General features: G+C 60.9%; 2 protein-coding genes across 2 annotated transcripts; one reads left to right on the top strand and one right to left on the bottom strand.

Annotated features, from left to right (window-relative positions):
* The first annotated feature begins 4,868 nt into the window (after positions 1-4,868).
* On the top strand, positions 4,869-13,441 carry SOX13 (SRY-box transcription factor 13). The gene is made up of 13 exons (XM_074163375.1): positions 4,869-5,069; positions 5,662-5,767; positions 5,944-6,030; positions 6,397-6,569; positions 7,182-7,250; positions 7,433-7,547; positions 7,629-7,711; positions 7,795-7,954; positions 8,151-8,260; positions 8,388-8,484; positions 8,575-8,718; positions 11,273-11,489; positions 11,610-13,441. Exons 1-13 carry the CDS (start codon positions 4,869-4,871, stop codon positions 11,881-11,883), a joined length of 1,836 nt encoding a protein of 611 aa, XP_074019476.1. The 3' UTR covers positions 11,884-13,441.
* Positions 13,442-15,506: 2,065 nt separating this feature from the next.
* ETNK2 (ethanolamine kinase 2) lies at positions 15,507-23,857 on the bottom strand. The gene is made up of 8 exons (XM_074163215.1): positions 23,582-23,857; positions 19,482-19,741; positions 18,600-18,737; positions 17,301-17,443; positions 17,115-17,198; positions 16,518-16,687; positions 15,744-15,817; positions 15,507-15,579 (listed from the first exon to the last, which is right to left on the bottom strand). Exons 1-8 carry the CDS (start codon positions 23,855-23,857, stop codon positions 15,507-15,509), a joined length of 1,218 nt encoding a protein of 405 aa, XP_074019316.1.
* Positions 23,858-25,443: the final 1,586 nt, after the last annotated feature.

The raw sequence follows: 25,443 nt of genomic DNA, 5'->3' as shown, positions 1-25,443 counted from the left end.
GCGGGGCAGCACGGGTCGGGGCACACCTGTGACACAGATCCGTGGCAGGGGGGGGACACGTGTCCTGCCAGCACCGCTGCTCCGAGAGGCTGCTCTCCATCAGGGACACGTGGAGCCGTGGCTCTCACCTGGGGACAGCATCCCTGGGGCTGAACACGTTCAGCGTCCAGATGTCTTCTGGGTTGAAAACCTGCTTTTTCAGAAGCAGCAAACCCCAGGGTCTTACACTTTCTGCCCCGTTTCACCTACAGTGTGTAGAAAATGTTTTGGCATCCCCCTCCATGCACAGCTGGGGGTGGCAGAGCCCACATCCCCCGTGGCCTTCCCGGCTTTTGCCTTCCCGGGGAATAACCTGCCATCACGGGATGCTCTGCGTCCCCAGGGGATGGTGGCAGCCCCGTGAACTTCCCCCGGCCGGGGCTGTGCTCCAGGGCCGTCCCTGGCCATCCCTGCCCGGGCACGGCGGAGGAAGCCATCCATTCTTTTATGTGTGAAGGCACGCTGGGGCGGAAACGGCCCCGAAAGGACATTCCAAGTCTGGCAGGAAAGCGGCCCGCTCGTCTGGCAGGAGATGGGCTATTGTCTGTGCCGGTGGCCGGCCGGGATTCCTCGGGCCCTTCTTGGAAGAAGAAAACGTCCGTGTGTGTCTTATTTTTTCCTCTACTCTTTCTCGAGGGGGTGCCGGGGGCTGTGAATGATGCACGTGGCTGCTGCGTGCACGGTGGGGTTGTTGCGCCACCCCGGCTCTCGTCGGCATTGCTGGTTTTGCTCCCGTGGGGTGTTTTTCCCCTCGGGTTTTTGCCCTGTGTGGTTCTGGGTGGGTTACCTGGGCTGTGGGGGTGGGATGTGGCCGTGGGGCGAGTGGTCGTGCGCTGCTCGGGATGGGTGGATTGGTTTTGGGATGGCTGGGTACCATGCTGGGCTCCCGAAGGGGATAGTCTGCAGTGACTCGTGAACCGATAGCTTTCTGCTGTAATTGGGGAGAAAGAGGAAAATAAAAACACCCCAAGAGCCTGTCCTGGTGCCCTGGTCTGCCTGAGAGGCAGGTGGGGGCAAGGCCAGTCCAAAAACCTGGGCAGCCCGGCTCCCCGAGCCAAGGGGCAGGATCAATCTTGAGGCAGACGTGCTGCGGCGCGGGGTAGGGATGCTCTGGAATGGGGGAGGGATGCTCTGGAATGGTTTAGGGATGCGGGGCCATTCCCGCACTCCCATCCTCTCTCCCGGGATGCCACTGCCTTGAGCCGAGCATCCCTGCGTCTCTTCGTCGCACCCTGGCAGCGCGGGAAACTGTGTGTTTGTGGCTTTCTGGCCTCCTGCACTCTCCAGTATTTTTGCAAAGAGCTTGAGTTTCATGGAACCTGCTTCGTCCCTGCCCAAGGCAAGGGCAGACAACCTCCCCCATGCCTTTGGGCTGTCTCACCTTCCATCCTCCTCCTCCTCCAGCCGCCCTGCGAGCAGAAACCCTTTTTTTATGACTACAGGCAGGTTCTGCTGCAGGGAGAATCATAGAATCATAGAATGGTTTGGGTTGGAAGGGACCTTAAAGATCATCGAGTTCCAACCCCCCTGCCATGGGTAGGGACACCTCCCACCAGACCAGGTTGCTCCAAGCCCCATCCAACCTGGCCTTGAAATTTTAAATGATCCTTCCACAGGATCATTTAAAATTTCAAGAGGAAGCCTGGTCCAGCCCACACCACACCTTTGACAGGCAGCTTTTTGGCTTTTCTTCCCCTTGGTGCTTTGTGCCGGCGGGGTGATGCTGGCAGCCCCTTCTTGGCAAAGCCAGATCCTGCACAAGCGACCTGGAGGGGGCTCAAGGTGCCTGGCAGGGGGGGGTGTGTGTCTTGGCTTCTCACCGGTGCCCCCCAAGCTGCTGTGGTGCCAGGCAGGGTGGGGGCTTGGTGGCGCCTGGGCATCCCCTGTCCTTTCGAGCTGTTCTGCCGCGACACAAACAGGGCCGATAGGATCGGCTGGCAGGCAGGAAGGGTGGCACGGCCACCGTGAGAATTGCAGGACGTGCCGGTCGGGGGTACGAATGGAGAAAGAAAAGCTGCCCAGTAGCTGGCTGTCGCCATCCCAAAAAATCTCAGCCCTTGGACTTGCTGGGCTGGAGTTCGGAGTGATGCCTGGAGAGTTTTAGGGCTTTGATGCTTGTGGGAAGTGCCCCCCTCGTGCTCCCTAAAACACCGTGCCCGGAGGAAGCAGCTCCAGGGGTCCCTGGTCCCTCACCGGGGACTCGTGGCTCCCTGGTGGGTCCAGGTTTTGGTCTTCCAGGCTGGCACTTCGCATCCCAATGCCATTCCCTCCCTTCCCCTCCGCCCTTCATTAAATGGGAAACATTAAAGGCAAGGATCTGTTACGCTCTCCGTGCCAAGGCAATTGTTCCTGTCCCTATTGTCTGCCACAGGCAGCCCCGGAGCCCAGCACCTGAGCCCGGCAGCACAGAGCTGTGAGGAACCAGCCCTGTAACAAGATAACGGCGCCGTTTTCTCCTTTTTCTTCTCTCTTTTTTATTTTTTTTTATTTTATTTTTTGTTCGGCAAACCGTATAATAAATCCACAATGAGGCCTCTTTCAAACAGACCCCTATTAAAGTACCGGCCACATTTTTAAGAGTAAACTTCCAGTGGCACCGGGAGGTCGAGTACAATAGAAATGTGACCTGCTGGAGGAGTGGGACGTCGCTTTTGTGTGTGTCTCAAACTGAAGGCATCGAAGGCATCACTCTGTGAAGCAGCACTGGTGCTGCCACCCCATTGCCTGGGCACCCAGGCACCATCCCAGCTGCAGGGAGGGAGGGCTAGGGGTTTTTTTTGCCTTTAAAAAGCCAAAAATGCTGGAAGGAGGGAGTGGCTGCTCACCCACACCTGCGGGTCCTGAGTTAGGAAAGCACCCAGGGCAAGATGCTGCAGCTGCCGTGCTTTTGTGCCTCAGTTTCCCCACCTGTAGCACATGGAGAGCGCGGGCTCTGGAGCAGCAAATCCTGCCTCCGCGGGTCATTGGAGCCAGCGGAGCCATGGGCACGGTTGCCCGCTGGCCACCTGCCACCACCACGCCGCTGCCAAGCGTGTCCGGTTCCGTGTCGAATGCGGGTGATGGGCTTTCGGGTGGATGCTGGCCCGTGCCCAAGGTGGCCCTCCCAGCCAAGGTGAGCCGGGGCAGGACGAGGGAGGGGTGACCAGGCGGTGCCGCAGGATGCAGTGGCCACCGGGCGATGCCGACGCCGGGAGGAAGCCGGCCGGCCCGGCCAGTGTGATGGTTTGTTCAGCGGAGGGCGAGGGAACTGAGATTAAAAAAAGCCCCGCTAAGATCAGAAAGGCTGGCGCACACAGTGCCCTATTGTGGAGCTGTCACACTTCCCTTTACTTTATTGCTTTTGTCCAACACCCTATTGTTCCACTTCCTTTTGTCCCCTATTCACAGCCCTGGCTTTTCATTACCCAGCCGGCCTTGTTGTTTTCGTTTCTTTTGTTTGAAGTTCCTGAGAGGAAGGTTTTATTTTCAGCGGTTTGATTAATTCGCAGCTTGAGCTGGGCTTTGTTTGTTATGTCATTGCTGCCCCGGCTCGCGCCCCCCCCCACCCCCCACCCCCCAGCCCTGATTTCGGGGGGTCCCGAGGAGCCGTCGGGGTGCGGGGAGGTGAGAGGGAGCAGAGGTGAGAGGGGGTCCTGCCTGTGGGGGTGCCAGCTCCCGGGGAGGATGCTCTCCCCATCCCACCACTGCCCCATCCCACCTCAGCAGCCCCTGTGGTCCCGCAGGATCCTGGCAGCGGCCAGTGCAAATCCCTTCTTTAAGGGCCTCCTTTTCCCATTATTCCTCCCTGAATGACGAGCTTGGGGAGGGTAATATTTGTTCCCCTTCTTGTTGGTGGCCCTGAGAAGGTGAGTCCCCGTGAGCATGGCTACAGGTTGCCCCCCATGCACAGCTGATCCCTTTGCAGCAAAGGGATGGTGAGATCCCGGCGTGCCCGGCATGGGGTCAGGGATCCGGCACCCACAGCCCTGCCATTGCTGGAGGCTTTGCAAGGGACTTGGCTGTGACACACTTTGGGGAGCAGTTCCCACTGAAAATACTGGCTGTGGCTGTGCTTGGGGTCCCCTGGGGTTATACACCTCGTGCTCCATAACAGCTCATGGTCCCTTCTTTGGTGCCCGGCTGAGCAGCTGGCAGCACCGGGAGCTGGACCGGCATCCATGGCGAAGTTGGGGAGAGCCGTTCCCCGGGTCCAGCCCCTTGCCCTGGCCAGGACTCAGCCGGTCCCAGCTCCACACCGTGCCGGGGACTCCCGGAGGAGCGATTCTGGTGGCCGTCCCAGCCATTGTTTGGCGGGGCCAGGATTTCCATTTCCCGTTGGAGTGGGAAACTGGCTTTGCTGCCCTGACAGCTTTCTAGGCACGCTCCTGGGGTGGCGCGGGGGGGAGCCACTCGTGAGCCAAGAGCCGGGGACCCCTGGGGTGCTGGCTCGGGTCTGGCAGGGTTCTCTGTCACCATCAGCCTTGGGTTTCTCTCTGCCGGGCTGCCGGATGAAACACGAAGGCACGTGCCCGTATTTGCCCTAAGTCTCATCCCTTTACATCTCTTTCTTTAGGGCTTTGCTTTGTTGCTCCTTTCCTTTCACAGCCCAAAGTGTGAAGGACTTGTTTTCCCTGGGGACTTCTGGCCACTGAGCCCCAAATCTGCCAAAACCTGAGCTCAGGAAGCCAGGAATGAGAGCTCAGCTTTGCCCAGCCATGGCAAAAAGCAAGACCATTGCCCCTGAAAAACCAGCAGCGCAGGGCACTCCAGTATGGGGCCAGGCTGGGAAAGGGATGCCCGTGGCCAGGGGGTGCCCCATAGCTCTGTTGACAACCCTGTTGCCCCATAGGATGTCCATGAGGAGCCCCGTTTCTCCCCACCTGGAGCTCGATGGAGCGGGCAGCATGGTGAACTGCACCATCAAGACGGAGGAGAAGAAGGAGAGCGGCTACGAGTCCCCGCCGGGGGCTGCCCCCAACACCGAGCCCCATCCCAACGACCCGCCGGGGCCACCGCCGAGGGAGGGCACTGACCCCCAGGCCCTTCCCCAGGTGAGTCCCATGGCTGTGACAAGCACTAGTCCTGGCTGAGGTCCCGCTGGTCACCCCTGCTCCGGACCTAGGCTCCATCCCCAGCAGAGGGGGTGGTTGTTTCCCCGGGTGGTTATTCCTCATCCTGAGGAAACGAAGGTGAAACCTGAGGCTCCCCCAAGACTTTGTGGCCTTTGTTGATGCTCTTGGATCAGCCCTGGGATTTAAGTGCTTCACCTTTGGCATGGAGCCACCTCCAGACATGCTCTGTCCCTTCAGCTTCCCTTTTTAATTACTCTTGGGTTTTCTCTCCCCCTGACCAGCCTCAGCCTTCCCATTCCCTGCGCTGCCTCCCGGGGGGAATGGGGCTCGGAGGAGCCGGGCAGTCTAAATAAATTACAGAAACCTCCAGCAAGCAAGGTTTTGTGGCAGAAAGAGCAGAGATGCTCTCAGGCATCTCAGGCATGGGGGGAACATGCCAAGAGTGTGGTCCATCAGTCAGCTGGGCAGGGCTGGCTCCAAGCATCCCATCGGCCAAGTGTCTCCTGCCTGGAGACCTGGGGACGTCCCTGTCTGTGGGAGCGGGTGCCGAGTCACGCTGTGTGTGTTGCAGGAGTCCCGTTCGCCCACCAGCGATGCACCAGAGCCCAGGCATTCTGCCTTCGAGCCGGCCGTTGGTGGCCAGGAGAAGCTGGACTTCAACAAGAACTTGAAGGAGGGTAAGAAAAGGTTTTGAGTGGCCTCTGGGTCCCCCCTGTCACTCCCTTGGGGCCTCTCATTATTTTTGCAAAGCCGTGGGACGGGACGGGATGGGATGGGATGAGATGGGATGCTCACTTGCCTGTCCTCTCCCTCTCCCTGCTCTGCCGACCCGGGTGCCGGCCGGCACGGACAGTGATGCCAACCATCGAGAAGTTACTCTCCAGCGACTGGAAGGAGCGGCTGCTGGGCAGAAACACCACCGAGTCCAAGGAAGTGAAAGGTGAGGCCCCCACCCCGGGCCACCCACCTCCACCATCCTACCTCTGACACCCCGTGCCTGGGCAGTTTGGGCTGGAAACACGGCATTTCCCACCTCAGTGGGAGGGAAAATGTGCCTGCAAGTGCATGTATTTAGTAGGGATTTGTACTTTTTTAACCAAAACATGAATTTGATTTTTTTCTGGGGGGAGCATCCCTGATGAAGACTTGCCTCTGTGCAGAGGGGATGGTTTAGCACAGGGAGATCTTTATGCCCCCGCGCATTAGCCATTCCCTGGCCACACATTGCCCCCCAGCACCCGACGGTGGTGGTGATGCTGTTCCCCTTCCCCAAGCCCCTGACCCGCAGCCGCTTGGTTTCCTCCAGGAACCCAGGAGAGCCTGGCGGAGAAGGAGCTCCAGTTACTTGTCATGATCAACCAGTTGTCCACACTGCGGGACCAGCTCCTGACGGCCCACTCGGAGCAGAAGAACATGGCCGCAATGCTCTTCGAGAAGCAGCAGCAGCAGATGGAGCTGGCGCGGCAGCAGCAAGAGCAGGTGAGCTCCGGTCTCCATGGGCAACCTGCGCTGGGGAAGCGTTTGCCAAGGACCATCCATCCCTTCAGGGATCCCTTGGGGATCTGCTGGCCGTGGGTGCAGGGAAAGGGTCCCCTGGGAGTGGTGGGGAGATAGCTTTAGGGGCAGCAGGACTTTGCTTTCTCCCTGGAAACCCTCCCATTTAATGTGCCCTCCCAAAGACTCCCTGTCTTGTTCCCTGATCCCAGGAGGATGTGTCAAAGAAGATGGGAATTGCACTCCTTGAAATAATTGAACCACACTGGATCCTTCCTGACTCTTTGCTCTTTGAACACCTATTTTTCCTCTCTGGTGGCCCATACGATGCTAAGGGCACGGGTGACACTCCTGGCACACCCTGGGGTGGGGGTGACACCGTCCCTCCCAGCCCATTTCTCTCCCTGTGCCCTGGAAGGTGGCTCGGGGGCAGCTCAGCCGCCCCTGCCTGCCTTCTCCATGGCCCTCGGGACCCTCTGCAGACCTCTTGTCTCCGTTTTGCTGGTGTTGGGCAGCTCTTGCTGGGCCGTAGCCCCACCAGGGCCAGCTCGGCGCTGCCGTTGGTGCCACTGAGCCCCGCTGTCTCCCTCCTGCCAGATCGCCAAGCAGCAGCAGCAGCTCATCCAGCAGCAGCACAAAATCAACCTCCTGCAGCAACAGATCCAGGTAGAGGTGGGGGGACACCTCCCCGAGCCCCCCCCCCTTCCCTTCCCTTGCTGGGTGACTGCAGCCCCCTCGTGTGCTGGGTTGGTGTCCCCTCCCGGGGCCAGGCAAGGGGATGGCACCTCCCTGCAGTGTCCCACAGCGGCTGTCTGGTCTCTCCGCTTCTCCCCCCGTCTCCCCTCCAGCAGGTCAACATGCCCTACGTCATGATTCCCGCCTTCACCCCCAGCCACCAGCCTCTTCCCGTCACTCCCGACTCCCAGTTAGCGCTGCCCATCCAGCCCATCCCCTGCAAACCAGGTGAGCGGGGTCCCCCGGGGAGTGTCCCAGCCCTGTGGGGTGGCCTTGTCCCCCCAACCCCTCTCCCTTTGCTCCCCGCAGTGGATTACCCTGTGCAGCTGCTTCACAGCCCCCCTCCTCCCACGCTGAAGAGACCCGCCGGCTCAGGCCACCTCCAGATGCAGGTACAGCCCCAAAGAATCTCCATCCCCTGGGCTGAGGTGCTGTGGGGGCTGTGCTTCATCCCCCCACCCCCCCTCCACCACAGGAGACCTCGCAGCCGCTGAACCTGACGGCCAAACCCAAAGGTTCCGACCTCCCCAGTGCCTCCAGCTCGCCCAGTTTGAAGATGAGCAGCTGCCAGTCCCTCACGCCGAATCATGGGGCCACCAGGGACCTGCAGACCAGCCCGTCCAACCTGCCTCTGGGTGGGTTCCCAAGTGCCTTCACTGATGGATGTCCCATGGCCACCTCCCAGAGACAGGGGACATCTCTGGTCCCTGGGGTGGCCACCTGCTGCTCTGTGCCACCTCCTTGGCACGTGTGATTTCTGGGATAGGATGGGGTGCTGTGGGGTGTTGGAGGAGTGGGCGCTGGCGCTGATGGGTGCTGTTGTCCTGCCAGGGTTCCTGGGTGAAGGGGACGCCATCACCAAAGCCATCCAGGATGCGCGGCAGCTCCTGCATGGCCACAGCGGAGCCATGGAGGGATCCCTGAGCAACCCCTACCGCAAGGTGATGAAACCCCACAGGGTGGTCACCATCCCCTTCTCTGACCCCACCGTCGGCTGCCAGAGCCGGGGCTCCATCTGTGTGGGCTCCATGGCTTGGAGCTGGTTCCTGACCCTCCGCTCTCCTGCAGGACCACAGCGGGATTGATTCTTCCCCAGTGAAGGAGCGGATGGAGGAGACCCCTGCCCATCGGCTGGACGAGGCTCTGTTGACCTGTGAGATGGACGGTAAGGACATCTGAGAGCAGGCTGGTATGACCCCCTCCGCCTCTTGCTCCATCCTCTGGCTCCTGACCTCGGCCGGGCTTTCCCCCGCAGGCTCACGGCACTTCCCCGAGTCTAGGAACAACAACCATATCAAGCGGCCCATGAACGCCTTCATGGTGTGGGCGAAGGACGAGAGGAGGAAGATTTTGCAGGCCTTCCCGGACATGCACAACTCCAGCATCAGCAAGATCCTGGGTGAGTGCTGGCGGGGGGGGCGGGGGGGGCTGGGGCAGGACCCCCCTCTGCATCCCCACGGAGGGCCCGGCTGCTCGCTCCGCTCACCCTCATCCTCCTGCGTACGGGTGATGCCCACCGGGATGATGCTCCCCTTGTTGTAGCATCACTCTTGGAGGTGCCTGTAGCAGCACGAGCCTCATCCAGGTGACGTCTCGCACGCCCTCCCCCCGACAGCAGCGGTCCTGCTGCGGCTCTCGGTCGCACCAGCCCTTCCCCGCGGCCATTAAAAGCTATTAAAAGCGAGCGGTGCGGTCGCCAACGAGTCCGTGGGAAGGGGCCGGGAGCGAGCGTGCAGCGGCGGTGCAGCGCCGTGGGTTCCCTCCGACACGCACCCCTCGCTCTGCCACCACCACCTCGTTTTAGCAGCTCGTTTCTGCTCATTGAAGGGAAAAAAAAAAAAACAAAAAACAAAAACCAAAAAAAAAAAACCCCAACAAAACAACCGCCAAGCTTTTCCCTTTGAAAGAGCTCATGGGGAAGATCTGCTCCGCTTACCCCCTCGCGACCACAGGGTCCGGGGGAGGGGGTCCGGGAGCAGGAGCTCTGCGGTGAGCTGCTTGCTGTCACGGTGGATGTCCGTGGCTTTAAATAGGATGTCCGTGTGGTTCTGCCTGGGGACCGGAGCCACTCGCTGCTCGAGGGGTCCAAATTTAGCAGATGGACGAGTGGTCCAGAGCCCATATGCACCCAGGTGTGTGTGTGTGTGGGGGGGGGGGTTTGGTTCCTGTGTCCTCTCCTGCTCATGGAAATGTGGGTCTGAGGGCAGTGCGAGTGGCTGAGCGTGCGGGGAAGGAGGTGGTGGAGGACACCATGGGCAAGGGGCTTGCATGTTCTCGGTCCAGTCCCTAAAGGGGGCCTACAGGAAAGCTGGGGAGGGACTCTTGATCAGGGAGGGGAGCCATAGGATGAGGGGGAAGGGTTTGACACTGAAAGAGGGGAGATTGAGGTTAGACATTAGAAAGAACTTCTTTGCTGTGAGGGTGGTGAGAGCCTGGCCCAGGTTGCCCAGAGAAGCTGTGGCTGCCCCATCCCTGGAGGGGTTCAAGGCCAGGTTGGAGGGGGCTTGGAGCAACCTGGTCTGGTGGGAGGTGTCCCTGCCCAGGGCAGGGGGTGGCACTGGATGGTCTTTAAGGTCCCTTCTAACCTGAACCATTCTATGATTCGATGCCTCTGTGCCTCAGTTTACCTGGGCCACCTGGCTCATGGTGCAGGTGTGGGCGTTCCCTGGGGGGAGGTTCACCGTGCTAGTGGGTGAAGAACACCCAGGAAAGGGGCACATGAGGACTCACAGGAGGATTTCAGTGATGTGGGGGGTGTGTCTCTGGAGTTGACCAGCCCAAAACCCTGCTCAAAGCCTGCCTAACTCCATAGTCCCATCAGGATGCTCAGGGCTGTGTCCTCTTGACTGTTGAGCATCTCCAAGGATGTTGAGGATCTCCAAGCACCTCCAGCTTGTCCTTCTCTCTCCCAAGCTGGACGCCAGTCCAGCTGCAGCCTCCCAGGTGCTGAGCTGAGGGGATGAATCCCTTTCTCTCCGTCAGCCTTGCCCCGAGCCCCTCTCCCAGCCCAGCCTTTGTGCTGTGCCCTGCTTTGTCCTCCTGCCCGGGCTGCTGGTGGCGATGACAATAAAGGTCAGCCAGTGGGGGAATGCGAGTCACACACCGGCACAGCCTGTTTTAGCTGCAGCACCTGCTCTCCATACCTCGGAGAGGATCAAAAGCCGTGGCCCGAGAGGTGTCCAGGGAAGGTCAGGGCTGGGGACCTGTTCCCGGTGTGCCGGGAGGGCACGGGGCTCCCATCGGAGCAGCCGCTCTCACCGGCTGCCTGCAAATTGAGGTGCTGTTTGCACAGGGGATGATATGACCCCTCTGCTCTGCTCTGGTGAGACCCCACCTGGAAAACTGCATCCAGCTTTGGAGTCCTCAGCACAGGAAGGGCATGGAGCTGTTCGAACGGGTCCAGCAGAGAGCCAGGAAAATGCTGGGAGGGCTGGAGCCTCTCTGCTGTGAGGACAGGCTGTGAGAGTTGGGGGGGTTCATCCTGGAGAAGAGAAGGCTCCGGGGAGACCTTAGAGCCCCTTCCAGTCCCTCAAGGGGCTCCAGGAAAGCTGGGGAGGGATTCTGGTTCAGGGAGGGGAGCCATAGGAGGAGGGGGAAGGGTTTGACACTGAAAGAGGGGAGATGGAGATGAGATGTGGGGAAGAAATCCTTTGCTGTGAGGGTGGTGAGAGCCTGGCCCAGGTTGCCCAGAGAAGCTGTGGCTGCCCCATCCCTGGAGGGGTTCAAGGCCAGGTTGGAGGGGGCTTGGAGCAGCCTGGTCTGGTGGGAGGTGTCCCAGGGCTTAGGGCAGGGGGTGGCACTGGATGGTCTTTAAGGTCCCTCCCAACGCAAACCATTCTATGATTCTATGAGCATTAATTAACTCCTGTGATGACTATCCCAGCTGGGAGCCGGCATGGGTTTCATCACAGCAGGTGGGGTATAAGCACATCCTGTGGCTTCTCTCTCCACAGGCTCCCGGTGGAAATCCATGACGAACCAGGAGAAGCAGCCCTACTACGAGGAGCAAGCCCGGCTGAGCCGGCAGCACCTGGAGAAATACCCCGACTATAAGTACAAGCCCCGACCCAAACGCACCTGCATCGTGGAGGGGAAGCGGCTGCGCGTGGGCGAGTACAAGGCGCTGATGAGGAACCGGCGGCAGGACGCCAGGCAGGGATACTTGATAGGGTAACGCGCCCCTTCCTCCCATCCGGAAGGGGGGGGCTCGCCGAGGCGCCCGTGGGGTGGGGGAGGCAGGGAGAGCACCTCCACCCCCCCGGCCGGTGATTGCATTCCCCTGTCCCGCAGGCCCCAGGGCAGCCAGATGCCCCCCGCCTCCTCGGACGTGCTGTACCAGCGGCCGGTGGGCATGCAGCTGACGCCCCCCCTGATGGAGCACTACCTGCCCCGCAGCATGGACCCCAGCATGCCCGTCATCGTCAACACCCGCAGCCTCAAGGAAGGCGACGGCGGCGACGATGGGCACTCGGTGGCCGACGGTGAGATGTACCGCTACAGCGAGGAGGAGGACTCGGAGGGCGAGGACAAGAGTGACGGCGAGCTGGTGGTGCTGACGGACTGAGGGGGGGACCTGGGGGGCGGTGGGTGGGGGTGGCAGGGATGAGTGTCACCGAAAAGGAGGTCAGAGCATCCCCCGATGGGACGGGACTCGGCCAAAGGGCTGTGCTGGGAGCAGAGGAGAGCTGCTACCCTGGAGGCAGGAGTGGCTGCTGCCCCTGGATGCTGCTGGCGTATCCCAGGAGGGTGGGCAACCAGCATTTTGGGTGGGATGAGCCGTGGTGGATGCTGCTGGTTGCATTTTTTTTGCAACCAGTTACCGGTTTTGGGACGTGCTGACCCCGCCGGGCAACCTGGTGAGGGCTCCTGCTGCTGGGAAAGTGGCTCCAGCTCGCCCAGTTTGAAGATCAGTGGCTGACAGGGACATGGGGAGGAGATGTCACCTGGCCCAGGGATGCGGGTGGCATGGCTACTGAGTTGCCACCCCCTCTCAGCCCCTCTGGGAGGAACCCGAGGGCATCAGGGTGCAGGAAAACCTCCAGAGCATCCCCGAGCTCTCCAGCGCCCATGGGTCCCTTGCAGAGAGCCTCACCTGTGGTGGCTGCCAGGGACACGGGATGGGGACAGGCTTGTCCCTCGCTCAGCGCAGCCTGACCTCCCCACCGACTTTCCCGCTCGATCTTTAGAGCCTGCCAGCAAATTCCCATGGAGCCATTTTTAGCTCTCGCCTGGGCCGGGCACCAGCCAAAGGCTCTGAGAAGCCCTTTGTGCTCCTGACAGCTCTGGCCCACTTTGTAAATAAAGCGGGTGCCTGTTCCATGGCTGCACCGTTACCCCCCCGCCATCCCCCCCCCCCCGCCAGCCCCTGCCCCGGGCACGAGCCCCGGCTGCGGTGGGTAGGCGCCCCGTTTGTGCCCCATCCATCCCTGGGCACCTCTCCCTCCCGCACCCCGGCTCTGCAAGACACAGGCTCCACCTGCAGCGCGAAAATCACAGAGGGAGAGAAAAAATAAGAGCAATTTAAAAAAAAAAAAAAAAAAAGAATTAATTTAAAAAAAAAATAATACCTTGCTCCGGTCAGAGCCTGGTCCAGGGGTGTTTGGGGTGCAGGGTGGCATGTACGGTGTCCGGCTGTGTGTGTATGGTGTCTGGCTGTACGTGCAGGGTGTCCGGCTGTGCACAGAGTCCGTGCACCGCCCTGTGGCAACAGCCAGAAACAGGCACCGTGGCTCCAGGCTCCAGCAGCAGGGGGGACACAAGCCTTGCAATGGGGACTTTGCAGCGGATCCATGTCCTCAGCCACAGGGTGGGGGGTCCGGAGCACCCCGCGGGGCTGCCGGCAGGATGATGTTTATCCAAGGGAGGGTCCTGCCTCCTCGCCCACCCAGCAAACGCCTCTCTCCTTTCTTTCCCTTCATCAGTGCTTTATTTATTCCCCCTCCCTGTGCTGCTCTGGCCAGGGCCAGGGTCCCTGGGGAAGGGGGGGGCCAGCTCCCAGGGTGGGACGGGCTGTGCTGCAGAGGGGGCTGGAAGCAGATGTGCCCCACAAAGATGCAGCTCTTCCTCTCTCTCTTATTATTTTTTTTTTTTTTTTAAGACTGTAAATATAGATAGAGCTTTATTTTGTTAATAAGACGATGAGTAACTTAACCTGTATATTTCACATACTTGTTTACAATTCTCTCCCCCCCCCCCCCCCGCCCTTGGCACAATAAAGATGACTTTTTGGAGCAGAGCTCAGGGTCTGGGCTTTGCCGGCCTGGGGTCGGGGAGAGCTGGGGGCTGGATGGGGAGCTCTCACCCCATGTGGGCACAGATGGAGGGTGCTTGTCCCCCCCTTTCCCTGCCCCTCTTCTGGCACAGCCCCCTCCTAAGGCTTCTGCTCCCTGTGATGTTTTCACTCGTGCTGTTTCCCAGCTCTTTCTCCTGCCCTGTCTGTCCGTGGTGGGTCCTGGGCTGCTCCTCTCTCCTTCCCACCTCTGGTATTTTCTTGAGGTCTTACCCCACATGACAGCAGGTTTAGGGTTCAGCATCCTCTGCCCTGTGCCCACTGCAGCCACCCTGCCCGTGCCAGAGCTGGAGCCCAGCAGGGCCTTGGAGGGGGACCACGATGAAGATGTGGGACCAGCCTTCAGCTCCACAGAAAGCTGTTTCAGACCACAGGAAGGAACAAGGACTGCTCAGGGACAAGGACAATTCCCAGCAGTTGGTGCCAGCAGGGAAGGGGCAGCGAGTACTGCTCACAAACACCTGAAGGGAGGTCAGGAGCATGGAGCGGGGGGGGACACATCAGCAGCCCACCCTCTCAGGAAAAGCCTCTGCCAGCATCTCTGCTCCTGGTCCGGCCTTCCCTGGCACCTCTAGCTGCAGGAGAGGGGCTCAGCACACCCCCAGCTCCCAGGGGTGCTGCCCCTGCTCCGGCACATGTCCTGCACCAGCCCCACTGACCCACCATCCCACGTTTCCAGCTACCAGCAGCTTTTATTTTGCACCAAAACAAACACCAGACGCAACAACAGTCCTGGGTTCTTGCTGGGGCAGGTTCCTGTGCCCATGTGGAGGGGACAGGGACAGCTGCCTCGTCCCCATACCGCTCGCCAAGCGGCCAGAGCAGGGGCAGAGGGGTCTGATTCCAAACCCCCAGTTGATGCACAACCACTGTCATGAGCTGGACAGTCCTCAGCGGGCCATGATCACCCTCCCAGAGCCTGTGATGGGGGACCAGCCAAGTGCTGAGAGGAGATAAAGCTGTGCTCAGCTCATGGAGCAGGTCAGCCCCATTCAACCTCCTGCTGGGGGTCCCACAGAGGGCCGGTGCCCATGTTGGGGGCAGGACCGACCCCCCCTGGTCCTGGGGGAGGTAGAGCTCGGAGCCCCTTGCTCTGGCAGCGTGGGATGCTAGGAGGGAAGCCACAACGGGAGCAGGGAGCTATCGGGAGCCTGGGAGACCATGGCCATGAGGAAAAGCAGAGCCAGCCATGGGCTGAGCACCTTGCAGGAGGTGCAGGCACCCAGTGCCCACCAGCAAAAGCCCACTGGTCCCCAAGCCCATACGGCTCACGGCCGTGGCCTCCCCTTGCTGCTTTGCACCAACCCAGCAGCATCCTTGTGGAAAAGGGTCCCATGGTTGGACACAGCCCCCAGCCCAGCGCCGACACTGATCCCGAGAAAGGTGCTGGTTTGGGGGTGGGAGCCCAAGCGGCACCGAGCGAGCAAGAGGGGACAGAGGGAGCAGCAAAGGTGACGGGAACAGCGTCTGCATTGGGCAGCTAAAGCAACTGGGCAGCTCTGGGGGCTCCTGAGCAGATGGTGGCACCCGTTTCCCCCCTCGGGGACAGCACGGAGGGAGCAATCCGGGTGCCAGGCGAAGCAGCAGCGGTGCCATCAAAGCACGGACCTGCTGGGCACCGGGGCCGAGCCGGGACTCGGCGTTAAGGCGATGGTAAGGCTTCCTCGGGTAGGCAGGGGCCTCTCCGAGGCCGTGGTCCTCTCGAGCATCTCATGGTCCAGTCTCAGGTATGTCCAAGGGTCTCCTTTAGTCGGTGGCTGGGATGGATCTCCTCTTCCCCCTTCCCACCATCAGGACCTGCCCTCACCCCCAGCCGGGGCGGGGAAGGGGCGAGGGGGATGCGAGGGCTTTGGACGCAGCAAGGACAATATAGCTCAGGGTCTCATGGGCCGAAGATGCTATTTAGAAATCTGCAGGGCTGTGACCACCGGCTTCATCTTGAAGTACTGTTTAAACCTTAGCTTTGCATATCTGAGGAGAGAGGGACAGACGTGAGACACTCGTGCCCCAGCCCCGTGTCCCCTTGCCTTGAAGGATCCCTCCAGCATGGGGGGGATCGCTGGGATCCTCTTGCTCCAGTCATTTAACACTGAATTGTGCTGGGAGCAAATGCCCCCCAGCCCTGGCGGACTCACCTTAAGAAGTTAAAGTCTATGGTAGAGTATTTATCCTGGATCAGGCCCCAGCATGCCCAGAGGAAATGGGATGCCTGCGACAGACAAAGCAAGGATCAGAAACGGGCACGGAGCATCCCTGCCCGTGAGATGAGCCTCTTGCGCCTCTCCTGGCCGGGTCCCAGGAGTCCCGTGGCTGTGACGACAGGACGCGGGGTGGCAGCCAGCTGGGGCTGGCCCCAACGTGTGTTTTTATACGCCCCGGAGGCTGGTCCCAGCCTGGGCCAGGGATGCCAGCAGGAAGGATGCTGAACAGCCACACAACCTGCTCAGGGTACCAGCTTCTGCGTTTGCAGCCGGGATGACCCTCCTGGCAGCTCCGGCCAGGAAAACAGCTAAGATTTTTCCCTAAATTACCAGGAAATCAGCTCTGCCTGCCCATGGCATTTACCAAAGAGGATTTCCTCATGCTCAGCTGCGTCCAGGGTCCACCTGACCTCTCCGAAGGGATGGCCAAGGCCACAGCTATCAGAGACATGCTGTCCCTTGGCATGTGTCAGGGGGATGGCAGGCAGCCAGAGCTACCTTTGACCTTGCCCGAGGGCTCAGTGTCTCTGAGGTGCAGCCGGGCTTTTCAGGGCAGCCTCCTGGTGACCCCAAAACCTCAGGCTGGTACCTGCACCCCCATCCTCACCAGCCGAGCTGCAGCATGAAGCCCCAGCTCAGAGCAGAGCAAAACCCACCCCCTGGGCAGCCCTCGAGGGAGGCTGGCTCCTTCCTGCCACCACCACTCACCAAAGAAAACTTGTTCACTTGCACGTAGAGAGTCTCCAGCTCCTCCTCGGACACCCCTGAACCTCCTCGGTCCCCCTGGGTGAGCTGTTTGTAGGCCTGCAGGTAGGAGCGCAGCCACTGCAACTGGGTCTCCTTGCTGGGGTAGAGGCGATAATCCACCTCCTTCACGCCTGCAAGGGGAGCCGGGGTCAGCGATGCCCAAGGGCAGGAAGGGGGAAAGGGAGGGTTTCTCCAGGGCAAAGTGACCTGACCACAGGGCATGGCCGGGTGAGCGAAACCCCTGCAGCTCCAGGTGTCCACAAGCTGATTCGAGGCACCCACCCAGCCCTTGCACTGTTAAGAGCTGGGTTCGTGCAGGAATTGCATCCCAGCAGCAGCCAGGCTGCTTGCTGCCAGCAGCACGGCACCCACCACCAGCAGAGACCCTCCCTCACACATCGCTCTAACCCCGGGCAGCCCAGGAATTGTCCCATTTCCCACCACGGGACTGGGGATGCAACTGCCTCCTCCATCCCCAGGGAGCGGGAGACCTCAGGGCAGCCTCTGCAACTGAGGGCGGGGGGTGGCTTCGGTGCCACGGGGAGGACCCCAGCTCACCTGCAAACTCATTAAAGTGGTTTCCGATGTCGAAAGCCTGGTAGTTGTAGCCCGTGTACTCGTAGTCTATGAAGCGAACGTTCTCTGCGGAGGCAAAGGCAGAGGCTGTGAGAGGGGCTGGAGATGGAGCTGTCGCCCCTCCCCGGGGAGGTTGACAGGGGACAGACCCCTCCTGCTGCCACGAACCTTGTGTCCCGTCGTAGATGATGTTCTTGCAGAGCAGGTCATTGTGGCAAAGGACGATAGGGGACCCCAGCTGGGAGAGCGTTTCCTTCATCCAGGCCAGCTCCTGCTCGAGCATCTCCAGGCTGGGCACGTCCTGCTGGAGGCTGGGGAAGGGGAACGGGGTGGAATCACTTCTGCTTACGGGGAACCTCCCTCGGGGGCAGAGGGACAGCATTGCCCCTTGCTTCCCTCCGTGCATTTTATAAAGAGACTCATCAGTGACACCAAGCGAGGGGTAACGATGCTGTTTTTGGTGGGCAGGTCAGGTTTGGTGGGGACACCCTCTGGTGTGGTACCCAGGGTGCCTGGCAGATGCCACGGTGCAGCCTCAGCCCTTCCCTTCTCCCCATCCACCCCCCAAATTCAAGCCACGGAACCCCCCAGCACTCGCTCCCAAAGCGCCCGACTAACCCCCAGGCAACAGGAAATTTTTTTGGGATCCTGCCAGGGCACGTACCCTCACAGTAACCTCAGAAATTTCAATTCCAAGGAGAGAGCCAGTTAATGATTACTTAATTGGCTGCACTGAAGGTAGAGGCTTGGGTAAAGTCTGCCCGCGGCGGGGTGGGAGCTGAGAAAAGCCCCGTGTCCTGCCACTGCCCCTCAGGGAACAAGGTTAATTATTCGCTTGCCTTCGGGTTCATTCACCTCCGCCGCCTCTTGGGGCTGCCCACATCCTTCCCTGACACCCCGGCACTCACCTGGCGTGAACCCAGGCTCCCAGAAATGGGATGAACTGGTTTGAAATGGGGGCTGGCTGCTCTAATCTACACTGGGTTTCCAGCATCCCCTCCACCAACGTTAGCTGAACCTCGCTGCTCACATCCCCGCCGTAAGAAGGGCTTGAGCTTCAGCTTATTCTAAGGAGGGCTTAAAATGCTGGCTAGATATGCAGGGAGGAGGAGGAGGAGATGGATTATTATGGTGGGTGGGAGTCTCTGGACACAACCCAGAGCTGTCTCTGCCCTAACCCTGCTCCCAGACTGGCAGAAAAGATGCTGAAGGGTGCACGGAGATGCCTCCATCCCACCTGCTCTTGGGGGAGCTCGACCACGACTTTGCTCATGGAGGGATAATGATCCAGAAGCTGCCACGTGCCCGGATCCAGCCCCGACACCATCCCCAGCCCCAGAGTCCCGCAGAGGCTTTACCTGGGAACCGGGGCTCTTCCCCCAGGTCCCGTACGGGGAAGACTGAGAGATGGGTGGGCAGCGGATGCCCAAGCCAGAGCCTGGCTCTTTGGGATCCCTCTGCCTTTACCTGGGGTTGGATACCTTTGGGCTGAGATCCGTCTTCACGAGGGTGAGGTATTTGTGCAGCTTCTGCCAGAGGATGGGCTTGGGGAGGCTCCCGTTGGCATGGATGGCGTGTACCCGGGCCATCTCCTGGGCCACCAGCCTGGAAGGAAACACGGATGAGAGGTGGCTGCGCAGCAGCATTCCCAGGAAAAGCACTCCTCGAAACCAGCCCTGAGGGGGGTTCCCCGAAAGCTGTGTTTAAAAAGGCAGGGGGGTCAGCGCAGCTGAAAATCCCCTCCACTTCAGCCGCGAGCCTCTGCAGCATTTCCAGACCCTGTCTGGGTCAAACGCAGAGATCACCCTTCCAGATAAAAGCTGGGGTTCTCATGCCGTGCTCTTTATTCACCAAAAGCTGATGCTTTAAAAGCATGGTGATAAGAGCATCCCTCTTTACGAGGGAGCGGAGCGATAGGACAAGGGGTTAACGGTTTTAAACTGAAAGAGGGGAGATTGAGATGAGATATTTGGAAGAACTTCTTTGCTGTGAGGGTGGTGAGAGCCTGGCCCAGGTTGCCCAGAGAAGCTGTGGCTGCCCCATCCCTGGAGGGGTTCAAGGCCAGGTTGGAGGGGGCTTGGAGCAACCTGGTCTGGTGGGAGGTGTCCCAGGGCTCAGGGCAGGGGTTGGCACTGGGTGGGCTTTAATGTCCCTCCCAACCCAAACCATTCTGTGATTCTATAAACCTGGCTGCAGTTTGGCCCATTTACCCCCCAGCAACAGGTCTGTGCACACCAGCGATGCCCGAGCACCCATCTGGAGCAAAGGCGGTGAGGGAGAGAGCTGGAAACACGGAGCAAACCCCTTGCTGGTTTCCCCACCCTGCATTTCCTCCCCAGACCCGCACACCTGAAGATGTGGGGGTCCCGCACGTGGTCGGGTCCCAGCGCGATGCCCGGCAGGAACTGGTAGCAGAGCCCATTCTGGAAGGCGCAGTAGAGGTCGGGGGCACAGCCGTGGGCACGCAGCACCTGGAAGTTCCTCAGCTCCGTCTCCCGGTCCACGAAGAGCTCTGTCTTCCTGCCGTAGACGCGGACCAGCACCGCGTCCGCCATGCCCTCATCCGTGTAGCAGGCCACGAGCTTGTTGGTGATGCCATCGGTGAAGAGCTGGAGGGGGAGAGGGGTGGCAGAGACGATGCTTGTACATCCTTGCCACGCCAGCCGGGCACGGGGGGAAACCCCCTCCCCACCAGCAGGGAGAAAGCAACGTGGCAAAGGCAATAACAGGCAAAAGAGGGCACGAAGCTGCAGTGCCCAGGGCAGCCAGGAAAGCTCCCGCAGTAGATGGCACGAGTTTGCAAGGCCTCGAGGCTCACACGTGTACTGGGGGCTCTGCCTGCGGCCGCAAGCACGAGGCTTCAGCTGCGCAAAGCTGGTGGTTCAAGTGGAAATCCTGCCATTTTCTACCTGGAAGCCTGGAAATAGCTCAGGCCAGATGTGCCGCCAGCACGCTTGGCACCTGAGCAGCCCTGGGAATCACTCCCAAAAAACCAGCGTAAATCTTTTGGCACAAAATGAAAAAAAAAAACACAACAAAACCAACCAACAACAACAAAAAAAATCAACACCAAAAAACCCCCAAACCAGCAAACAACACAGAGCAAACACCACCACCCCCATCTCCTCCTCCCGACCCTCCCCGTGGGGCTGGGTTGCTGATAGGCAGGGACGTCTCTGCTGGGGACGTCTCGTGTCATCGCTCTGATGGCTCCTCACAGATGGAAAGAGAGTTTTGTTCTCCCGCCGCCGGCTTGGCCGCCTGCCCGCGCACATGCAGGGGCTGCCGCTGCCGCCCGCCCCGGGGCTCCTCTCCCCATCCCGCGGCAATTCCAGTGGCCTCCGGTGCTCCCAGGGGCTCGGGTCTCCATCGCCACATGGGAGACCCCCTGCTCCATCATCCACCAGGCAGGTGGGATGCTCGGCCCCCAAGCAGGCGGGATGCTCAGCCCCAAAGCCGACCGTGCCGGGGTGCTGCTGCTCCCCACAAGAGTGATTTCTTTATCCCCTTTGGGCTGGGGGAGCCGGTGTGATGCTGGTGGAGCAGGAGGGGGGCGAGGGCGCACGTTACGGCAGCAGCGGTGCCCGGGGGTGGGACAGCTAATTTTAGACATCCCACTCAGCAACTCACGCTCCTATATAGGGTGCCTATATATAGGGCTCCCCATGCAGCCTCCCGAGGGAAACTCAAAGCACTGGAATGAGGCTCCCGGAGTTAGACAGCGCTGACGCTCCTCGTTCCACAGCTGGCCGGTGTTGGATTCGGGGTGAGCACGGCGGGCGGCGAGCTGGCCACCATGTCCCACGGGGCTGCTGCCCCCTTGGCTGCGGCTGGGGCGGGCTGATGCTTCTCAAGCAACTGAGCTGCTTTCCCCAGGGCAGATAATCTGTGTTTCCACCACGGTGCCACGCTCGGCTCTCTCCTCTCCTTGTCCTGCCAGGCCCCAGAGGCCAGAAATTCAGCCAACAAAAGGTGCCGTGACCCATCCACGCAGAAGATGTTGCACCCAAGGCCGGTGCTCTCCGTCAGCCGCAGGTGAACTGCTCCACATCGAGATGCTCAGTGCTGCCTCGCCTGCAAAGTCCTCGTGCTGCTTTGTTTTGCTGCTCCACAGCCCCCGTCAAGCCCTTTCCAGAGGGTTTAATGGGATTACCGGGCCTTATCCCCCCTGAATTCCAGGCCACTAACTTTGGAGACTCACACGTGGTTCGTCAGCAACCTGCACACAGGGTTGTCCGAGGGACAAGCACGCTGCTTGGCAGATGCCTGGTGCCATTCCTTGTGGATCCAAAGTGCAGTCAGCTCTCAGAGGAGCCACCGTGCTGCTACCAGCCCAAACCCCTTCCCCGCTGCGGTTGTGTGACAGCAGGGAGGGGGGGGAAAAGCGAGTGTGAGTCCACACCAGGAGCCTTTGCAGCAATTAAATGCGAAGCAAGACCCAAGCTCGGTGCAAAGATGCTGAAGCGAAGCAGCTCCATCCGACACCCCGGTGCTGCGTCTGCCGTGAGACCCCTCAGCATCCCCGAAGCATCGGCTGCCTCCCTGCGCAGGCACCCCCAGCGCCGGCAGCCCAGGGCCAGGCTGTAGCAGGGCACCTTGTCGCCAAATTCGGGCTAAAAAAAAAAAAAAAAAAAAAAAAAGTCCAACCACGCTGGAGTCCTGGCAGGGGTTTGGCTCCACATCGCTGCTGCTCTTCTTATCGCCGGATGAGGGATGGAGGAGTGCCTGCTTCCCTGACAGCGCGGCTGGCTGACTCACCGATACCGCCCGTGCCTTCTCGGTACAGAGATGCTGCTGCCCAGGGATGGAGCTTAAAGGATGAGGAGCCCTGGAAAGCGGGCACAACCTGGAGCACAGGGGGCTGAAGCCCCCCCGCCGCAGCGAGAAGAGGAGCAGGCAGGGGAGGCCGAGCGCCCAGACCCTTCCTCCCCATCGTCCGCACCCTGCCCCAAGCACCGGGAGGTTTTGCTCCCGTATCACCGGCGCAGCCTGGTACAGCCCCGGCGAGCAGCTGTGCACTGACACCCTGCAACGAGGTGGTGCGAAGCGGGCACCGCTCCAGCACGCGGAGGAAAGCGGACAGGAACGCTAATAGGAACCAGCTGAGGACCAGTGCACTGCTCCAATCCCCTCCCGAACAGCTCTTGCAACAGCAGCTGAGAGAAACGCAACTGGAGGCTCTTCCCCCCCGCCCCCCCAACAACTCCTAAGGTTTTTTTTTTTGGCTTTTTTTTTTTTTTTTTTTTTAATTAAAAACACATGCACGCACACACAAGCTGCTGTTGAACACTGACCCCCTCCGATGCCTGGAGAGAGCCTGGATACCAGAGAGCTGGGGTCCTTCTCCAACAGCCATCGCCACCGAGGTCTGTGCTCGGTGCTGCACAGACATTTCCTGCCCCTACAACTATGCGCTCCGAGGAACTCCGAGTTCCTGCCTTTTGCCATCTGCCCTTTCATATGTATTTTCCTGCAGCTTCTTGTATTTAATTACACTTGGCTATTAATACATTTTTAATGACACTCCAGGCACAGGGGAAGCGTGTACCTTCAGAGGACATGCATACACACGTCCATACATTTAAGTGCACCCAGCACCGCCACCTCCGCACCCCCGTGCCCATCACCAGGAGCCCGGTGAGGGCACAGACACCTCCAGCCTCGCGTTTCCACCCCAGACCTGGCACCCCCAGGCAGGAGTGAGGAGGGGGAAAGGGACCCCCACGCCAGGCAGCCACCAACCCTGCAGGACCCACTCCCCCAGCAAAAGCCCTGCCAGCTCGGGACAGCTGAGCCCCGTCCTGTGCAGGAGCCCAGCACTGAACCCCGGCTCCCATCCCAACCTGTGCTCAGCCCCCGCGACCTGGCAAAGGTGGGAGCCCCCAAATAACCCAAGCGTGACCTGCTCCCAGTATCAGCATTGCTGGACGGTGCTGGGTGCAAGCAGGGGTAAAGCACCTGCAGAGAAGACTCTGGGGGGCTATCAGACACCCTGGCAGCCCCCCAGCCTTCACCCACTTTGGCAGCCTCGGCGGACCCTGGGGACACGCTTGCATTCACTGTCACCGCTCCATGACTGCCCGAGGGGTCCCCAAAGCCTGGGGGGGGGGGGGGGGGGGGGGGCAGCGTCACACCTTTGTGCACCTGATGGTTCCGCTCTGAGAGCGGAGAGGAGAATTGAGGGTGGGGGGACCTGCACCCTCCTTGGCAGGTCCTATAGCCCCCCACGGTGCATCCTACAGTCACCCTCAGGTGGCTCTTATAGCCCCCCCCCGAGTGAGCTCTACAGCTGCCGCATGGTGGGCCCTATAGCACCTCAGGGTGAGCCCCACAGCCCCCCTCGGGCGGACCCTCCAGCCCCCCAGGGTGGGCTCTGACGAGGCTGCAACGGCCGGTCCCCGGGGGGCTCGGCGCAGGCTCCCACCCCCCCCCCCCACGACGGGGCGTACCTTGGTCTTCACCCTCTCCGGCTCCCAGCCGGGTCTCAGCTCCCGCATGAGCCGCAGCGCTCCGGGCAGCACGTCCCCCTCGTCCACCGCAATGCCGAGGTGGAGCACGGCGGGGGTCCCACCGCCGCCCCCCGGCTCCGGCCCCGGGCAGTCGGGGCAGCGGCCGGGCGGCACGGCCATACCCAGCTCCGCGCTGCCGGAGCCGCGGCCCATGTGCCGGGGGCTGCCGCGGGGCCGGCGACCGCGGGGAGGAGCCGCCCGCCGTTGGGAAGCCATGAGTCACCGGCCCGCCTCCCGCCCGCCTCCCGCGGCAGCGCCCGCCCGCATTGTGAGGTCAGCGGGACCCGCACCGGACCCGCACCGGGACCCCCCCGGGATCCGCACCGGGAACTTCCCCCGGGAACCCCTCCGGCACCCGCCCTGGATCCGCACCGGGAACCCCCACCCCCCACCCCGGGATCCGCACCGGGGACCGCCCCCGGGACCCTCCACCGGAACACGCACCGGGAACCCCCCCAGGATCCGCACCGGGGACCACTCCGGTGACCCGCACCGGGGATCCCCCCGGAATCTGCACCAGAACACCCCTCGGGAACCCACACCAGGACCCCGCATCGGGAACACCCCCGGGACCCGCACCGGGACCCCCTCCTTCGCCCACCGCACCTGCTGCGACTGCCTTCCATGCCCCCCCACCCCCAAACCCCCTCAGCCACCCAGGGGGGGCTCCGCACAGCTTCCCCCATCCCTTTGGGGTCTGGGATAAAAAGGATGGGGAGGCGCAGGATGCACCCCAGGATGTGCTGGCAGCATCCTGGGCTCCAGGAGAGGGACACATCCTCCCCGGACCACCCTCTCCCATCTCACCCACCAAGCGCCGACCCCCATCGGGGGTTTTACAGGTGGGCTGGAGAGAGCTTTGATATTTAAAGATAGAGCACGGCTGGCCCGTTGGCACAGCCCCCCCGCAGCTTTTGGACACCGCTCCAGCCCCGGCTTCATTATCGGAGGAAATAACAACTGCACATGGCTGGGAGCGGAGAATGCCCCCTCCAAAGTTTACAGCTGGCTGCGGCTGAAACCAGCTAAATGGACCGTGGAGACTTGGGGAAAATCGTTTAAGGACAGGGAAAAAAAAAATAAAAATACAAACCAGCCAGCTCCCCGTGTTTCTAAATATAGCGCGAGCTCTGTCAGTTTTAATAGGATGGTCATAATTGCTCCCGCCGCTTTTGCTGGCCCGAGCGTGGCCTAATTGCTCGCCCGTAACAATCACGAGTGTTAATACGGGGCAGTTGCGGGTGAGCGGTGCCTCGCAGCCGGCCCCGCGCAGCAGCCACCAGGAAATTGCCCTGGCACAGGCGATTAGAGGTGTTAATAGGATGGCTTAAGGGGCCCAGGAGCCGCACCGCAAGCAGCCCAGGCATTTTTACCCTCCCACTGCTCGGAACAACTGTGTTGAATAGGAACAGAACTGGATCCACAAAAATATCCTTATTTTAGGCCAGCCTGACCATTTTCCAGCTGAGGGCTATAGGCAGAAACCATCATGGAGGGGCTTAAGTCAGCTCACGCCCCCTCGAGTCTTCTCCTTTGCGGTGTAGAATAGGACAGAGGAGGCTCAGTTATTTCCAACTGGAGAGTTTCCCTGCGGTAGGAAGGAAGGGGAGAAGCCTGCCAGCATCGCTGTACGGCCAGGAGGTTGCGGAGAGGTCGGGCTGTAGCTCCAGCTCTGACCTGCGCGGATGTCCCCAAGCTGGGGGTCTCTGGGCAGCTCTGCCCTCCCTCCCTGTGCCTTCCCTGCCTGCGCTGCCGCTGCTTCCCAGCCCCTGGGGTTTCCTGTACTGCCCAGGAGTGGTCAG

This window comes from Numenius arquata, chromosome 24 (assembly GCF_964106895.1).
Source record: "Numenius arquata chromosome 24, bNumArq3.hap1.1, whole genome shotgun sequence".
Lineage (NCBI taxonomy): Eukaryota > Metazoa > Chordata > Aves > Charadriiformes > Scolopacidae > Numenius > Numenius arquata.
Note: the sequence above shows the minus strand (reverse complement) of the source record. Positions and strands in the feature narration are given on the sequence as shown.